Source organism: Theropithecus gelada, chromosome 15 (assembly GCF_003255815.1).
Source record: "Theropithecus gelada isolate Dixy chromosome 15, Tgel_1.0, whole genome shotgun sequence".
NCBI lineage: Eukaryota > Metazoa > Chordata > Mammalia > Primates > Cercopithecidae > Theropithecus > Theropithecus gelada.
Window position 1 is genome coordinate 97,265,557 of NC_037683.1, and position 17,863 is coordinate 97,283,419.

Consider the following 17,863-nt stretch of genomic DNA (forward strand, 5'->3'; position numbering starts at 1 on the left):
ACAAACATTCTTAAACTGTGAGTGGGGTTTGAAAGATGAATAAGAGATTCTTTTTAAGCTCCACTTAAAAGTAAAAAACCTAAAAAATTACGACTGGTGATGACATTTCTGGGTGGAATAGGTACACACCCATGTCAGAATGCACGCATGTCACTATTAAATGTCACTAATAAAATGTAATATAAAATTTATGAAGAGAGAATAAATTTAAAGGTAGAGATAATTGCATTCTGGGTATTTTAAATACAGTATTTTTTTCTTACAGAAAATTTAAAATTTCAATTTCTTTGAACTTCAAAATGAGTTTGTGGATTATGCCTTTCTTTTTAAAAGATGGCACTAAAATAATGGCTTTTTAATATATAGAGTACATATACAATTTGGCTTTCTTTGAATGTAGAGTTCTGATTTTTAGAAATATACTCGTCTTTGGCTGGGTGCAGTGGCTCACACCTGTAATCCCAACACTTTGGGAGGCCAAGGCAGGTGGATCACAAGGTCAGGAGATGAAGACAATCCTGGCTAACACAGTGAAACCCCATCTCTACTAAAAATACAAAAAATTAGCCGGACATGGTAGTGGGCGCCTGTAGTCCCCAGACTCAGGAGGCTGAGGCAGGAGAACGGTGTGAACACAGGAGATGGAGCTTGCAGTGAGCTGAGATCACGCCACTGCACTCTAGCCTGAGCGACAGAGCGAGACTCAGTCTCAAAAAAAAAAAAAAAGAAAAAAAAAAAAGAAATATACTCATCTTCATGAGATGGGAATAAATACAATCCAGTGAACACAGATTTCATGTTTATATTCTACAACATTCAAATAAACTCATTTCTACTGAAATAAGAATATATTGGTTCTGCAGAGAGTAAGATAAAACAAAAATACAGTATATTTCTGGATGAGAAAATAATTTTGTAATAATAAAAGTTTCACTACTTGGGCAATAGGATTATTAGAAGCCCAAATCTTAGCATCACACAATATACCCATATAACAAACCTGAACATGTATCCCTGAATCTAAAATTTAAGAAAATAAAAATAATAAAGTTTCAAAACAAATACTAGAAATTTTGCATTCGGGTGGTATCTAGAGTTTGAAGGTTTTATTCAGAGTCCACCAGTTTTTACATCTATCTATCTATCTATTTGTTGAGAGGGAGTTTCGCTCTTGTTGCCCAGGCTGGAGTGCAGTGGTGTGGTCTCGGCTCACTGCAGCCTCCACCTCCAGGGTTCAAGCGATTCTCCTGCCTCAGCCTCCCAAGTAGCTGGGATTACAGGCACCTGCCACCAAGCCCGGCTAATTTTTGTATTTTTAGTAGAGACGGGGTTTTACCATGTTGAGCAGGCTGGTCTCGAACTCCTGAACTCAGGTGATCCACCCACCTTGGCGTCCCAAAGTGCTAGGATTACAGGTGTAAGTTTACCTCTATTTAGACAACCATCAGATTGAAGAGAAACGAGGAAACACCAAATAGAATTGACAAACCTGGAGTTGGTCTGTACTTCCAAACGAACCTTTTCTCCTTTTCAAGTTACATGTATCGAGATCCTCAGCTTTTGGTTTTAGACCTTCTTCCTGTCCTGTTTTTAATTGTAATTCCTGTAGAAAAAGAAATTGAAAACACCTTATTGCATTTACACCTGACCATTAAGTATGCTGATGATAATTATTTTCTTTTTTTGGAAACGGTCTCGCTCTGTCACCCAGGCTGAAGTGCAGTGGCACAATCACAGCCTCAAACTCCTGGGCTCAAGCCATCCAGTGACATTTTCTTAACATTTACTTCCTTAGTCACAGAAAGAGAAAATGAATAGATGACAGCTGGGGCTCTATTTGAGAAGAAAATAATGTGGGGATTTTTTTGTTTAAAAAATTTTTTTAGAGATAGCGTCTCACTCTGTAACCTAGACTAGAGTGCAATGGCGTGATCATAGCTCACTGTAAGCTCAAGCTCCTGGACTCAAGTAATCCTCTCACCTATCTCAGCCTCCCAAGTAGCTAGGACTATAGGTGTGCACCACCACATCCAGCTAATTTTTTTTTTTAGAGATGGGGTCTTGCTATGTTGCCCAGGCTGGTGTCCAGTGATCTTCCTGGCCTCCAGTGATCCTCCAGCCCCAATTTCCTGAAGTTCTGGGATTAAAGGCATGAGTCACCATGCTCAGCCTTAATTTTTAATTGACAAATAATAATTGTACATATTCGTGAAGTACATAGTGATTATTTCAATACATACAATGTATAGTGATCAGACCAGGGTAATTAGCATATCTAAGAAGAAAGGAATGTTAGCTCTTACTGAGGCAATAAAATATAACTGCAAAAATTAAGATTTACTAACAAAACTGAGTGTTTTTTTCATTCTTCATGAGTGTTACACATTAGCATAACAAGGATAAGACTCTGAAATTTGTAAGTGGGTTTTTCTCTTCTGCCTTTCTGAGCTCATTACCTTCATAGTTACTCCACCCAAGACATCCATCTGCTGTGAGTATATTAAAATTTATTATAGTAAAAATGCAAAAAGAAAAGTAATGTTCAATTTCTGGTGTTCAAAAATGGGAGTTGCAATATAAGAATAGACTTGGAAGACACATCATGGTCTTATGAAGCGTATTTTCCAAATTTCTTTTTTTTTTTTTTTTTTTTTCTTTTTTGAGACGGAGTCTTGCTCTGTCGCCCGGGCTGGAGTGCAGTGGCCGGATCTCAGCTCACTGCAAGCTCCGCCTCCCGGGTTTACGCCATTCTCCTGCCTCAGCCTCCCAAGTAACTGGGACTACAGGCGCCCGCCATCTCGCCCGGCTAGTTTTTTGTATTTTTTAGTAGAGACGGGGTTTCACCGTGTTCGCCAGGATGGTCTCGATCTTCTGACCTCGTGATCCACCCGTCTCGGCCTCCCAAAGTGCTGGGATTACAGGCTTGAGCCACCGCGCCCGGTCTCCAAATTTCTTTAGTTTCCATCCACATCTTTTTTTTTTTAGATGAAGTCTCACTCTGTCACCCAGGCTGGATGCAATGGCACAATCTCAGCTCACTGCAACCTCCGTCTCCCAGGTTTCAAGCAATTCTCAAGCCTCAGTCTCCTGAGTAGCTGGTATTACAGGCGTGTGCCCCCACACCTGGCTAATTTTTGTATTTTCTTTTTTTATTTTTGGAGAGATAGGGTTTTACCATGTTGGCCAAGCTGGTCTTGAACTCCTGACCTCAGGTGATCCGCCTGCCTCAACCTCTCAACGTGCTGGGATTACAGGCATGAGCCACCACGCCCAGCCTCCATCCACATCTTAAGGGTCAAGTCAAGAGGTGCGATGTTGGCCAGGCCTGGTGACTCATGCCTGTAATCCAGCAGTTTGGGAGGCCGAGGCAGGCTGATCACCTGAGGTTAGAAGTTCAAGACAGCCTGGCCAACATGGTGAAACCCCGTCTCTACTAAAAATACAAAAATTAGCTGGGCATGTGCCTGTATTCCCAGCTACTCAGGAGGCTGAGCACAAGAATCGCTTCAACTTGAGACGCGGAGATTACAGTGAGCTGAGATCGCATCACTGCACTCCAGCCTCGGTGACAGAGTGAGACTCCGTCTTAAAACAAAACAAAACAAAACAAAACAAAAGGCACAATGTTCACGGTGCCCTCCAGGGGTTTAGAAATGACGTTGTTCATCACTAAAGCTTCGCAGGACAGGAAGGAGGACATGAGTCAAAGTGGGCCAGTCCACATACTCTCTATTACTGGTCTATGATGGATAAGCACGCAATTGAAAGTGCTGAGATACTTTTATAGCAATTTGACAAAATAATTTTATGTTTGATGACTCTTAACAATTTTTAAAATGGACTTTTATTTGTGTATTTTAAATTTCACTTTGCTACTAATTCATGTTTTATAAAAGTGTTAGGCTGTGACAAATTTATAACAAAATAAAAACTATACCTTCTCCACAAGTAATTTCAGAAGCACTGATAGAAAGCAAGTAAAAGAAAAGCCTAGGCCGGGCGCAGTGGCTTAGGCCTGTAAGCCCAGCACTTTGGGAGGCCGAGGCAGGCAGATCACGAGGTCAGAAGATCAAGACCATCCTGGCTAACATGGTGATACCCTGTCTCTACTAAAAAATAAAAATAATTAGCTGGGTGTGGTGGCGGGCACCTGTAGTCCCAGCTACTCGGAGGGCTGAGGCAGAAGAATGGTGTGAACCCAGGAAACGGAGTTTGCAGTGAGCCAAGATCGCGCCACTGCACTCCAGCCTGGGCGAGAGAGTGAGACTCTGTCTCAAAAAAAAAAAAAAAAAAAGAAAAGCCTAGTGCTCTCCAGCCCTGGGAATGGCAGAAAGGAGAAAAGAGACAGTAAGAAAGACTTGTTTCCCAATTGTGCTCTGAGTTTTGGTCCAGAAAGGGGGATGATAAGTAAAGGTATCAGTGGGGACAGAGGGGCCCCTAACCTATTCAGGAGAGAAAATGCAGACTGCAGTGCAGAAGCCCCACACCCATATACAACTGCCCAGCCTTGCTGAAAGAGCAGAGAGGTACAATTAGGAAAGAGACCCTAATTGGACTCCTTGGTCTCATGTGGCATGGATCCTGAGTTGAGAGCTAATGTAGGTACTCATTATGGGGAACTGGCTCCCAAACTAGGTATAAGGACAGGCCACTGGGCTAGCAAGCTAGACAGAATGCCTAGTAGCCTTAGTAGGGGCTAATAATGCTAGTGGGAGATGAGATGAAGGGAAAGCACCCCCATGCTCTAAACCAGAAGCAAGACCAAACTGTGAGTTATACCAGCCAGGGGTTTCATCATCAGGGGCCAGCAGATTAGACAGGGTAAGGTAGACAAGGGAGAACAATTTCCAGCTGCTCACAATCCTCAACTCCAAGGCATAGGATAAAAGAAAGCTATACACCCAACCACAACATACACTGGATGCCATCTTAGGGAGAGAAGCCTAGGGAACAGGAGGCTAAGAGACTAAGCATTCTTATTCAAGAGACCTGAGAAGTATTTAAAGGAAGTGTTTACATTTTTAGAACAAGGTTTGAACAGAGAGAACATCTGATTAGTTTCCACCATATTTCCAGCAATAATCATGACATGGATAGAAGAAGAGAGGGGCACTCACAAAGAAGACAGGTGCTATAGACTAAATAAAGAAAAATGTTACACCCATCTGGGTTATGAGTGAATTTAGACCCTATTTTTTTTTTTTACCACCCATAGTTCTTGATACTTCCCTAGCTCTAGTTCATAGCTATAATTTAGCCCTGTCATAGTCCTAGAAATTTCAGGATGATGAAATAAAGCTACCTTAAATAAAGAGACCTTATACTTGGAGTTGACTCTCTACTATTTCTGTTTGTCCACATACACTTTAAAAGTATACTGAACCTGTAATCCCAGCACTTTGGGAGGTTGAGGTGGGTGGATCACGAGGTCAGGAGATTGAGACCATCCTGGCTAACACAGTGAAACACCGTGTCTACTAAAAAGACAAAAAAAATTAGCCAGGCGTGGTGGCAGGCGCCTGTAGTCCCAGCTACTCAGGAGGCTGAGGCAGGAGAATGGTGTGAACCTGGGAGGTGGAGCTTGCGGTGAGACGAGACCTCACCACTGCACTCCAACCTGGGCGACAGAGAGAGCCTCCATCTCAAAAAAAAAAAAAAAAAGTATACTGCAGTAGTTCTAATTCCCTCTTCCACATGTTGCTCCAGACAATGCCTTTTTTCTTACATTGTAATCTTTGTTATACATATTAAAATAACTGTGTACCAGGCACTGTGCTAGGCTTTTTATATCTATTTAATTATCCCATTTAGCCCTCACAACAATCCTATGATATAGGGGCTATTATAAAATCCATTTAATAGATGAGGAAATGGGTGGTTAAAAAGCTTAAAATCACACCACCACCCACAATTTCAGGAGTTCTCATATCTTTTCTTCAAAGCCTATCCATGGACCTCAGTTAAGAACTGCTGCTCTGAAGAGAACCTATGCAAAAGTTGTACTATTCTTTAGAAATGCTTTAGTCAAGTAGAAAGAGACAGACAGGAGTGTCAGAAAGTTAGCTCCAAGCAGACGACAAATATTCTTTAGGACTGTAAGCAGGTTTTCTGTTTTTGCATTAAGTAGAGGATACATCAACAACATTATCTTTGGGAAAGTCTGTTCCTTTTTCTGGAATACCTGCTATCCCCCATAAATGGGTCATTTCACTAGAATTAGAGATCTGGCAAGATGGAATAAAAGTGCCCTAGGTGGCAAGGTGTGGTGGCTTGTGCCTGTAATCCCAGCATTTTGGGAGGCTGAGGCAGAAGGACCTCTTGAGCCTAGGAGTTCGAGATCAGCCTGGGCAACATAGTAAGACCTCATCTCTACAAAAAGTTAAAAAATTTGTGAGGTACGCTGGCACGTGCCTGCAGTCCTAGCTACTTGAGAGGCTGAGGGGAGAACTGCTGGAGCCCAGGAGGCCAAGGCTGCAGTGAGCTGTGATCACATCACTGCACTCAAGCCCGGATGACAGAGCAAGACCTTGTCTCAAAAAAAAAAAAAAAAAGAAAAGAAAGTGCCCTAGATAAGAAGATAAACAGTTTGAGTTACAAGCAGAGTTGCACTTCAGCAGACTTCTACTCTATGAAGAAGAGAGTGTCTTCTTTTCCCTAAGCATGGATTTACAGAGTGCTATGTCTTGCTGGTTTAAGCCATGGCCTATGAGAGATGAGGAGTTAAAACTCAAAGACCACAACACCAAACAGGTGCGCCTGATCTTCACATTGGAAGAAGAGCTAAAACAAAACAGACTAAGTTGTTGGCAGCAGAAATGAAAATTGGACAGATTCATGGTGTTTTAAAGATATACTCTGAAGGGCTTTAGTGGTTCATTGGATATGCATAAGAAAGAGGCAAGAGCCAATGATGATGCCTCAATTTCTAGCTCACCCAACTGATATATCATGTAAGGCACATTGCAGAACTACATTTTTTCACCCATGAAGGGAGCAGGGAGTGGGGAATCATGGAAAGGTAAGTAAGGAAGATCATGAATTCATCTATAAGACAACCTAGGGAAGAGGCTGGAGCTCAAAGAACAGACTTGGGATTAAGCATTAAATTTGGAAATGTTCAGTTTAATTGCAGCTATGGAAAAGTATCCTATACTCACCTAGGATAGAGTATAGAAGAGGGCAGAGACCAGAGCCATGAGGAACTCCCATATTTAAAAGGACTGGTAGAGTGGGATGAGCTAGCCAAGACAGAGAACAAACAATCAGAAAGAGGAAAAAACAAGGAAAGTATAATGTCACAAAGGCAAGGGGAAAATACAAAAGATGGAGGGAGTGCTGAACTGTGCTGGATGCACAGTATTAAGATAAGGACTTTAGTGACAGAGAGAGCACTAGTTAACTTCTCAAGAGCTATGAAGTGGGTGATAGAGCCAGAAGCCAGCTGGAGAGGATAAGAGAATGAATGAAAGCAGAAGTAACAGAAAGAAATGCAGTCAACTTTTCCAAGAAGTTTGGTTACAAAGGGGAGGTAAGAAAGGGAAGGGAAAAAGGTTGAAGGAGGATAATTTTAGGATGAAAAAAACTAAGATATTTAAAGACAAATCCAGAAGAAAAAAAAAGTTGAAAATAAGAAAAAAGGATAAAAGATGACACATACATGCTTAGCACAGTATTGCTTGAATATAAATCTCAGTAAATGTTAACTACTGCTATAATTATTATTATTACCATTATTATGAACTTCATTATTACCAGTTCTTTTAAATATGGGAGTTCCTCATGGCTCTGATTTTGCCCTCTTAACTTCTATACTCCATCCTAGGTGAGTATAGAATACTTTTCCATGGCTGCAATTAAACTCATACTCTTCACTGGGTTGTCTTACAGTGTCAAGGAAATTTAAAGAGCAATTCCATTTATAATAGCATCTAAAAGAGCATCTAGGAACAAGTTTAAGTAAAGAAGTAATATTCTACTAGTACACTAAAAATTAGAACACATTGCTGAAAGAAATTAATGAAGACCTAAAAAATGGAAAGACTTCCCATGCTTGTGGATAAGAAAATTTAATATTGTCAAGATGTCAGTACTACTCAGTGCAATCTGGAGATTCAACAATCTCTATCAAAATTCCAATGGTCTTTTTTGCAGAAATGGAAAAGCCCATCCTCAAATTCACATGGAAAATTGTAGGGGCCCTAAATAGCCAAAATAATCTTGAAAAAGAAGAGCAAGGTGGAAGGACTTACTTCCCGATTTCAAGACTTAATACAAAGCTACAGTAATCAAAATAGTGTGATACTAGCATGAGGATAGACATATAGACCTATGGAATAGAACTGAGAGTCTAATAACCATACATCTATGGCCAGTTGATTTTTTTTTTTTTTTAATAAAAATTGGGGCCAAGCATGGTGGCTCAGGCCTGTAATCCCAACACTTTGAGAGGCCAACACTGGAGGATCACTTGAAGCCAGGAGTTCAAGACCAGCCTGGGAAATACAGCAAGACACTCTCTACAAAAAGTAGAAAAACAAAAAATTAGCCAGGTGTGGTGGTGCACATCTGTAGTCCCAACTGCTTAGGAGGCTAAGGCAGGGGGATCACTTGAGCCCAGGAATTGGAGGCTGCAGTGGGTTATGATCATGCCACTGCACTTCAGCCTGGGTGACAGAGACCCTGTCTCAAAAAAACAAAACTGTACATATGTAAGGTATACAACATGATATTTTGATATACATAGTGAAATGATTAGTCAAGCTAACATATTTATCTGTTCACACAGTTAGCATTTGTGTGTGGGGGGGGGTAAGAGTACCTGAAATCCACTCTCTTAGCAAATTTCCAGTATACAATAGTCATCATGCTGCACATTAACTCTCTAGACTTATTTATTCTACACAACTGCAACTTTGCACCACTTGACCAACATCTCCCCATTTCCCCTATCAGCATTTCTCTATTTCCCCCTCCAAATGATTTTTGATAAGGGTGCCAAATCCATTCAGTGGAGGAAAGAACAGTCTCTTCAACAGATGGTACTGGTACAACTGGAGTTCCACATGCAAAAGAATAAATCTGGACCACTACTTCACACCATATACAAAAACTGACCCCAAATGGACCAATGACCTAAATGTAAAAGCAAAAACCATAAAACTCTTAGCAGAAAACATAGGGGTAAATCTTCTTGACCTTGGATTTAGGCAATGGATTTTTAGACATGACACCAAAAAGCACAGGCAACAAAAGAAAAAAAATAGATAAATCGGACTTCAACGAAACTAAAAATTTTTGCATACCAAAGGATATTATCAAAGTATAAAGAAAACCTATAGAATAGGAAAAAATATTTGGAAATCATGTATCTGATAGGATTTAATGTCAAGAATATATAAAGAACTCATACAACTCAACAACAAAGACAAAGAACCAAATTAAAATGTGGACAAAGAACTTGAACAGACATTTCTCCAAAGAAGATATATGAACAGCCAATAAGCACACGAAAAGATGCTCAACATCATTAGTCATTAGGGAAATGCAAACCAAAACCACAATGAGATACAACTTCATACCTACTTGGATGACTATAATAAAAAGAAAGAAAGAAAACAGGTGTTGACAAAAGTGTAGAGAAATTAGAACATTCACACATTGCTGGTGGAAATGTAAAATGGTGCTGCTGCTTTGGAGAACAGTAGTTTCTCAAAAAGCTAAGCACAGATTTACCATATAACCCAGAAATTCTACTCCTAGGTACATACTCCTAGGTACATACCCAAAGGAATTGAAAACAGAGACTTACTTGTATGCCAGTGTTCGTTGCAACATTATTCACAATAACCAAATGGTAGAAACAACTCAAGTGTCCACTGATGGAAGAATTGATAAAGAAACTGTGGCATATCCATACAATGGAATAGTATTTGGCAACAAAAGGGAATGAAGTTCTTGTACATGCTGCAATGTAGACAAACCTTGAAAATATTATCTAAGGGAAATGAGCCTGACACAGAAGGTAAAATATTATATAATTCTACTTGTATGAAGTATCTAGAATAAGCAAATTCATAGAGAAAGTAGATTAGAGATTACCAGGGGCTGGGGGAAGGGGAAAATGAGGAGCTGCTATTCCATAATAGTTACAGAGTATCTGTCTAGGGTGAAGAAAATGTTTTGGAAATAAATAGTGGGGATGGTTGCACAAGATTGTGAATATAATTAATGCCACTGAATTAAACACTTAAAAATAGTTAAAATGGGCCTGGCATGGTGGCTCACGCCTGTAATCCCAGCACTTTGGGAGGCTGAGGCGGGCGAATCACCTGAGGTCGGGAGTTCAAGACCAGCCTGAACTGGTAGAGAAACCCCGTCTCTACTAAAAATACAAAATTAGCCGGGCATGGTGGCGCACGCCTGTAATCCCAACTACTCAAGAGACTGAGGCAGGAGAATCACTTGAACCTGGGAGGCAGAGGTTGCGTTGAGCCAAGATCACACAATTGCACTTCAGCCTGGGCAACAAGAGTGAAACTCCATCTCAAAAAAAAGAAAAAAAAAAGTTAAAACGGTAAAATTTATGTTATATATATTTTACCACAACTTAAAAATTAATAATAAATAATGAGTAACTTGGTTTAAATGTTCTTTAAGGTCCCTTCCATTACTGAATTCTATGATTTTTTTTTTTTTAAGGTCGGAAAATAGGTTATATCCATTGTTGAAAATCTAGGAAATCTGGGGCATACTGATAATGGGAGAGGCTAAACATGTGCAGGGACAGGGAGTATATGGCGTATCTCTGTACCTTCCTTTCAATTTTGCTGTGAACCTAAAACTGCTCTAAAAAAAATAAAACCTTAATTTTTAAAATATCTAGGAAATCTCCAATTATGTCCCACGCCTTGGGTTCAGCTTAACATTTCAACGGAACAGAGCCTGGCACATAGTGCCAGATAAGTGTCTGTTACTATGATCATCATCATCTTTTTCAAAAAAGCCCTGTGGGACAAGTAGGATTAAGGCCATTTTAGATAAGAATAAACAGAGAGGGTAAAATTTTTGAGAAATTTGAGAAAATTTACTTTCTCAATAAATCTCTCAGCCAGCAACTGAGCGAGCTACTGAGCAAGCTAGGATTTGAACCCATGATAGCCTGGTCCAAGAGCCTAGGCTGACACCACTAAGTTCCTCCCCAGCCCAATCTATTCTAGAACTGCTGTGCATACAGATCTGATCATTTTTCTGCTCACTATGAATGAAATGGTACCACTTTACCTGGTGCTTTTTCTATGTAGCCACATAGACAATGCATATCAAAGCACTTTGAAAACAGAAAATCCTATTCAAACGGTATGTATTATTTAGAAAGTTGGCTTTATAAATGTATGTTTTTGACAGCTTCAATTAAAGTTAAGATCCTACTAAGAGAAATTACCATTGTACCTTCTTTTGTGAAGTCAAAGCCTTCAAGACAGTACTCAGAATTCAATAAATAGGTTTTACTATGTAGATGAACAAAGCTTTAAAGTGAATAAGGACAGCAGTAAAGGACAGGTCAAGGGTAGATACTTCACAAGCCAACTGAATGAAGACCATGGCTTCGTTAGCTCTGAGTCGTTTAACATTTCATATTATATTTAGCAGGAATGTATGACAATATTACTTTGATTTTTTGCTGGTCCCGCTTAATTACTGCATCCAGTTGCTTCCTTTTTTCATTTTCTTCTCGAAGTTTTCTTTGTAGCTGTATCTTTTGATACTTCATGTGATCTACACTCTGCTCTAGTTCATTAGCGCGTTTCTCATTTTGGATTGACAGTGATGCCAGTTTCTTACTATCTTGTTGCTTCTTCTGTAAGACCTGAGATCATATGGAATATTTCAAAATGAAAAACTAAATCTCTCACATTCCTCAACTAAATTTAATCTTTTCATTTGATGGTAAAGGAAGAAATTTTCCCTAGATTTTCATTTATTTTTGACAGGTTCACAAACAATCACTTACTCTCATACATTTCCATTTTTGCAATTAGGGAAACCATCATAATTTTCATCACATATGTAAAAGTATAAAGAATGATGAGACTTCCTGATGTGGACAACAAACAAAATGAAACAGATGATTTGCTTTTTATTAATAAGTATTTTAATTTAAAAAATAGTTAAAACATTATAAAACTGAATTTATATTTTAAAAGAGTCACTCTTATACACCCCTAATCTACCTGTCCTGATTCCCAATGCAAAATTACCAATTTCTTAAATATTCTTCCAGGAAAAAAGTATGCATATGCATGCAAATAGCTTCATATATATTCTATATAGACTACTGTCTCCCTTTTTTCCTACTTATCTCAGGGGTCTTTTCATTTGGATTTGTTCTGGGTGGCTGCATAGCATTCCACTGTGCTGTTGTTTTTATGGCTACAGCTATAGCCTAAATCGTTAATCCCTGAGTTAGGATGATCAGAGCTGATAACATCTTCCCTGAGAGTGACCAACCATTATAATTACTATTTTAACATTTATCTTAAATTCCTTCTCATCTAACTAAAATTACGTATAGATAGATTAGACTTTCAAAGTGTTCACACCACTAATATAAACTACTTGTGTTACAATTTAGTCCTGACCAAACATATATTAGACTTGTATTATGTGATTAGCATTGCACTAAGTACCAATTAGGTGGTATAAAAAAGGTAAAGGGATGTCATTCATAAATTATGCAAACCACAATTAATTATTTTCTTTATCTTGGCAATAAAGTGTTAGCATAGGCAAGTTTTGTTTTAATTAAACTAAGTATCCAAGAGGCATTGCTGCTTAGAGCAGTGCTACTCAAAATGTGATCTGTTGACCAGTGCTAGTTCACATTGTTGTCAATTTGCACCCCTCAGCATACTAATAGATTCGATTGATGTTTTCATGCAAGACTTTTTTGATCAAGAAAGCTGTGCAATGATTGACATTTATCTCATCGCAGAAGAACAATCTGCAGATGAACTACTTTGGGTACCACTGGCTTGGAGGCCACAGGCCTTTGCCGTTCCAGTACCTAAATCTGGACACTGGCTTTGCCACTTACAATTGACAGTAATTACAATACTGCAGCAAAAATTATAATACCAGCATTTTAGTGTCTTTTTCACATAATAATAAAAATATCAGTGTAAATCCTGAAAGTCTTAAGAGTGAGGTACTGTTGCCATTGTCTTTTGCACTTATTCTATAGTTGCTCAAAAGTGCATCTGTCAGCATTAAACTATTAATGCAGCATGTAATGCTCTACATATACCTAAAGCCATTAAAAACACAGGTTTTTGAAGTCCTTAATTTACAAATGTTGTTTTAAAAATTGAAACAACTTTTTTATACCAATAAAAATATTAGTATTTCAGTATTTTAAAACAGCATGATATGGCTGGGTGCGGTGACTCACACCTGTAAGCCCAGCACTTTTGGAGGCCGAGACAGGCAGATCACTTGAGGTCAGGAGTTTGAGACTAGCCTGGCCAACGTGGTGAAACCCGTCTCTACTAAAAATAAAAAAATTTGCGGGCGTGGTGGTGGACACCTGTAGTCCCAGCTATTTGAGAGCCTGAGGCAAGAGGATCATTTGAGTCTGGGAGGAGGCAGTTGCAGTGGGCTGAGATATATGCCAGTATATGTTAAGAGTACTGAAAACTGGTATTGTCATCACCGCTATGGGACTCTGACTGAGTTATTTTGCCTTTCTAAACCTTTGTTTCCACATTTGTAAAATGACTAAAAATGCCCACTTCAAAGGATTAAATAATGCATATAAACCATTTGGTATGTATAGGCCCTCAACAAATGGTAATTACTGTCCTCCTCATCCTCCTTATCCCCATGAGTAGCGCATGGATATGTCAAAGGTACAAAATTTCTAAAACTATGTCTTGTTTCTGTCCTCTGCTGTATCAGATGTTTCTTTTGAGGTAAAGTTCTACACCTTTCATTTCCTTTCCTTATCAGTACTCTTAGCAGAAAAGGATATACAGCCGGAAGCAAAGCATGGAAAGGTGAATTCCAAAGTGGAAATAACTATTCTGAAGGAAAATGGAAGGTGTGACATAGATAACCACCCTATGTCCTCCTTTAAGCAGTTCAAACATTCAAGTCATATTATTTTAACTTGATGTTGACTTGAGAAGCTATTTAGGTAACAACTTTTAGTGGAAATATCCAGATGTTTGAGGTGGCATTAGAAACCCCAGGAGGGACTTTTCTGGCCTGTCACACCAGAATATCCCGGTATATTACAATATACCAGGCACACCAGAGGTATATTGTAAACACCTATTTTGTTGAAAGCAAATAACTGTGGCATAGTTCAGCAATAATAATAATACTGTGAATAGATTAATTACAACTCTACCTATAATGGAAAAATATAAATATAACATGAAAGCAGTAGATCATGAGAGGTAAAGAAATAGAGGAGGCATCCTAGAAAGTTCATTATGATCAGACTAACAAAGCACTGTGACTATCTCCAAAGCACCTGGAAATGGCTTCTTCACACAAAATCTCTATGTGATGGAATATTTCTCACAGAATAGAATGTTTAACTGTAGCTATTTCTAAAGTTAAAGCTAAAACCAGGCATTAGGAAGTTAAGGATGAGTCACAGTACACAAAGTTATTAACCCTTCTTAAGCCAATCAGTTATGGTTTCAGAAAACCATATCTCGAAATAGTTCTCATTTGTTGAGTGTCTACAAAGTGTCATATATGTACCAGCTGTTTTTTTGTATTATTTAACCATTATTTAATCCTTTGTCCTTCAGGAAAAAAACACTATTTTGTGGTTATCTTTATTTCTTACCATGTGGTTTTTTGATATGAAGATTGAAATAATATACTTCTTGAATGAAGAAATATACTACCCAGATTGTAAAATATGTAAATCGACCAGCACACTAGAAAAGTTGACACCCAGTTTCTCTTGCTGGTATAAACTGAATCCCACTTCTTTCCTAACTCAGTACAAGAACCCTCAGAAGCAAGAAAGCTTAAATAAGTTTTCTCAATTACATTTTTTAAATTACCTGAACTCTCAGCTTTGCAGCATCCATCTTTTTACGGAACTCTTTCTGTAATTTTACCTTCATTGCAACATCAGAAAGATCTTTGTTTTCCAGCTCCTGTAGCTGCTTTTGTGTTTCAGTTAGTTCGACTTTTGCCTGTTCTGCGTCATGCTCTAGCTTTGTTACTTTCAAAGAATACTGCTTGCTTACAGACTTGGCATCGTTACCTTAACCATAATAATAATAATTATTAGTATAAATTATGTAAAAAGAAGTTAAACATCAAAAACATAAAAATACTCTACTCTAAAATCCAGCCAGGCAGTGATACTATTTAAGGCATAGCATTAAAAACCCAGTTGTCCCCACCCACCCCCATCAAACACAGCTTGCCATCAGGCCTCTTAATGATTAATTCCTTAATGATTGTTTCCATCTGTGGCCAGTCTCACTGGTTCAATCTTTGGCGTTTAGAGTGACATTTCTGGTCCTCTGAATTTGTAGTTGAGCTTGCTGGCATCAAACTCAGTTAAGAAGGATATTTGGAGTGACTGTCCTCTTGCTTAGTATACTCCAGCCTCCTGCTACCAATAATCTGTCTCCTTGAATTCCTTTTTTAAATTACTATGAAAAATTTTAAATATAACAAAAGAAATAATAAAATGAATCCCCATCATCCAGATTTAAAAGTTATCAAGATTTTGTCACAGCTGCTTCAAATATGCCTTTTGTTTTACTTTGCTTATATATTATAAAGCAATCCCAGATGTCATTTCATCTAACCTATACATACTTCATTTTGTTAAATTCCTTTTACTTATACATACTGCAATCAGCATTCATACAAAATATGGACATAACCAAAAAGTCATTATCACACTAACAATATTAATACCAATCAGCCCATATTCAGACTTTCCCAATTGTCTCAAAATGTGTTTCACAATTGGTTTAATCAGGATCTAAACAAAGTCCACAATACATTTGATTGTTATATCTCTTAAGAATCTTTTCATCCAAAGCTGACTCTCCTTTTTCACTAACCTCAACTTATTCAATATTAATTCCTTTTAAATTCTTTTCTTATTAATATATAGAACAGAAAAAATAGAATATAGATATTTCTATATCTCTTTTTATTCTAAGTCCAGCTAGTGACCCTAAAAGCTTGGCTTTGATTTGCTCTGAATAGGCAACTGTCCCTGAATTAGACTGGCAAACTCGTGGCAGTAAAAAATAGGAGTCTAAAGCTCAGGGGATGAATAATCACCAGAGACAGTTAATTACACTATATATTGAGAAAGAGTCTCGCTCTGTCACCCAGGCTAGAGTGCAGTGGTGCAATCTCCTCTCACTGCCACCTCCGCCTCCTGGCTTCCAGCAATTCTCCTGCCTCAGTCTCCCAAGTAGCTGGGATTATAGGCACATGCCACCATGCCCAGCTAATTTTTGTATTTTTAGTAGAGACAGGGTTTCACCATGTTGGCCAGGCTGGTCTCGAACTCCTGATCTCAAATGATCCGCCCACCTCGGCCTCCCAAAGTGCTGGGATTACAGGTGTGAACCACTGCACCCAGCCTATTATACTATTTATATAGCTGGTTATACTGCTATCCAAAAATACTCATCATTTTTTGATAAAACTTATTTAACTAAATGCATTGTGAACTGTCCTCTGACTCTAATTTACAATTACTTGACTAACTTTAAAATACATACAACTACTATATTTTAACAAATCATTTTGGACTATTCATTAATTGTTCAACACACCAATATTTTATGAACCACTAAAAAAATACAGTGCCAATTACAACATGTTTATTTTATTTTTTTGAGACAGGGTCTCGCTCTGTCACCTAGGCTGGAGTGCAGTGGTGCAATCATGACTCACTGCAGCCTTGACCTCTGGGGCTCAACCAGTACTCCTACCTCAGCCTCCCAAGTAGCTGCGACTACAGGCATGTGCCACCAAGCCCAGTACGCACCTGTAGTTTTTATAAAATTTTTTTGCAGTGTATTAGACTTGATAAAATATAGTATAGATGTCCTGTTATTACTTACTGCCAACTACTTAGTTGGCAGAAGTAGCTGCTATTCAAGAGAAATCTTCAGTGAGACAGCATTAAGGGCATTAAGTTTTTTGTGTTTTGGGTTTTTTTTGACATTTTTTAAGAAGCATCCTCTGCTTAGCTACTTTCCCAAAGCTTTCTCCTTTCTCAATCCTAGTGACATGTGTGCTATGCATCATTCTAGCTCCAGTTACCCAGATGTTTAAATTAGTTTGACCATGCTGCTTCCTCACAGGCAGGATCAAACCCCAGTTGACCCCTCTTAGGAGTATCTAGGAGCTGATCTAGAATCAGGGTACTGCCTGTGGAAGTTGAGGATATTTACCCACTAGAATCAACGACTTTCTTTCAGAAAGGTTATCTTACTATGGATCTCACTAAACAAGCATGTTTTTGTAGCCTGGTATACCCAATGTGGTTGCATTAAAATAGAGGATACCAGAGCTTACACAGAGAAGACCCTTTTCTTGCTCATTAGAACCAAGGGCAATTTGGAGCTTTCCTAAAAATCCTCAGAGATGGTGACTATCAAAAGTGTCAGTGAGTGCTTGCTTTTCAATGCCCTCTCACTGAAGACTTCTCTTGAATAGCAGCTGCTTCTGCCAACTAATAACAACAGGACATCTATACTACATTTTATCAATTCTAATACACTGCAAAAAAAATTTATAAAAACTACTGGTGCGTACTGGGCATGGTGGCACATGCCTGTAGTCCCAGCTACTTGGGAGG

General features: G+C 38.7%; 1 protein-coding gene across 6 annotated transcripts in view; it reads right to left on the reverse strand.

The window, feature by feature from the left end:
* KIF27 (kinesin family member 27) overlaps positions 1-17,863 on the reverse strand; it is an 86,189-nt gene that overhangs the window by 29,468 nt on the left and 38,858 nt on the right. For 4 of the 6 annotated variants that reach the window (XM_025359508.1, XM_025359512.1, XM_025359513.1 and 1 more), the window contains 3 exons: positions 15,081-15,286; positions 11,669-11,866; positions 1,490-1,603 (listed from right to left, as the gene is read on the reverse strand). In XM_025359508.1, coding sequence (XP_025215293.1) covers positions 1,490-1,603; positions 11,669-11,866; positions 15,081-15,286 — 518 coding nt within the window. The remainder of the gene's footprint in view (positions 1-1,489; positions 1,604-11,668; positions 11,867-15,080; positions 15,287-17,863) is intronic. The other 2 variants (XM_025359509.1, XM_025359510.1) reach the window with 2 other exon arrangements.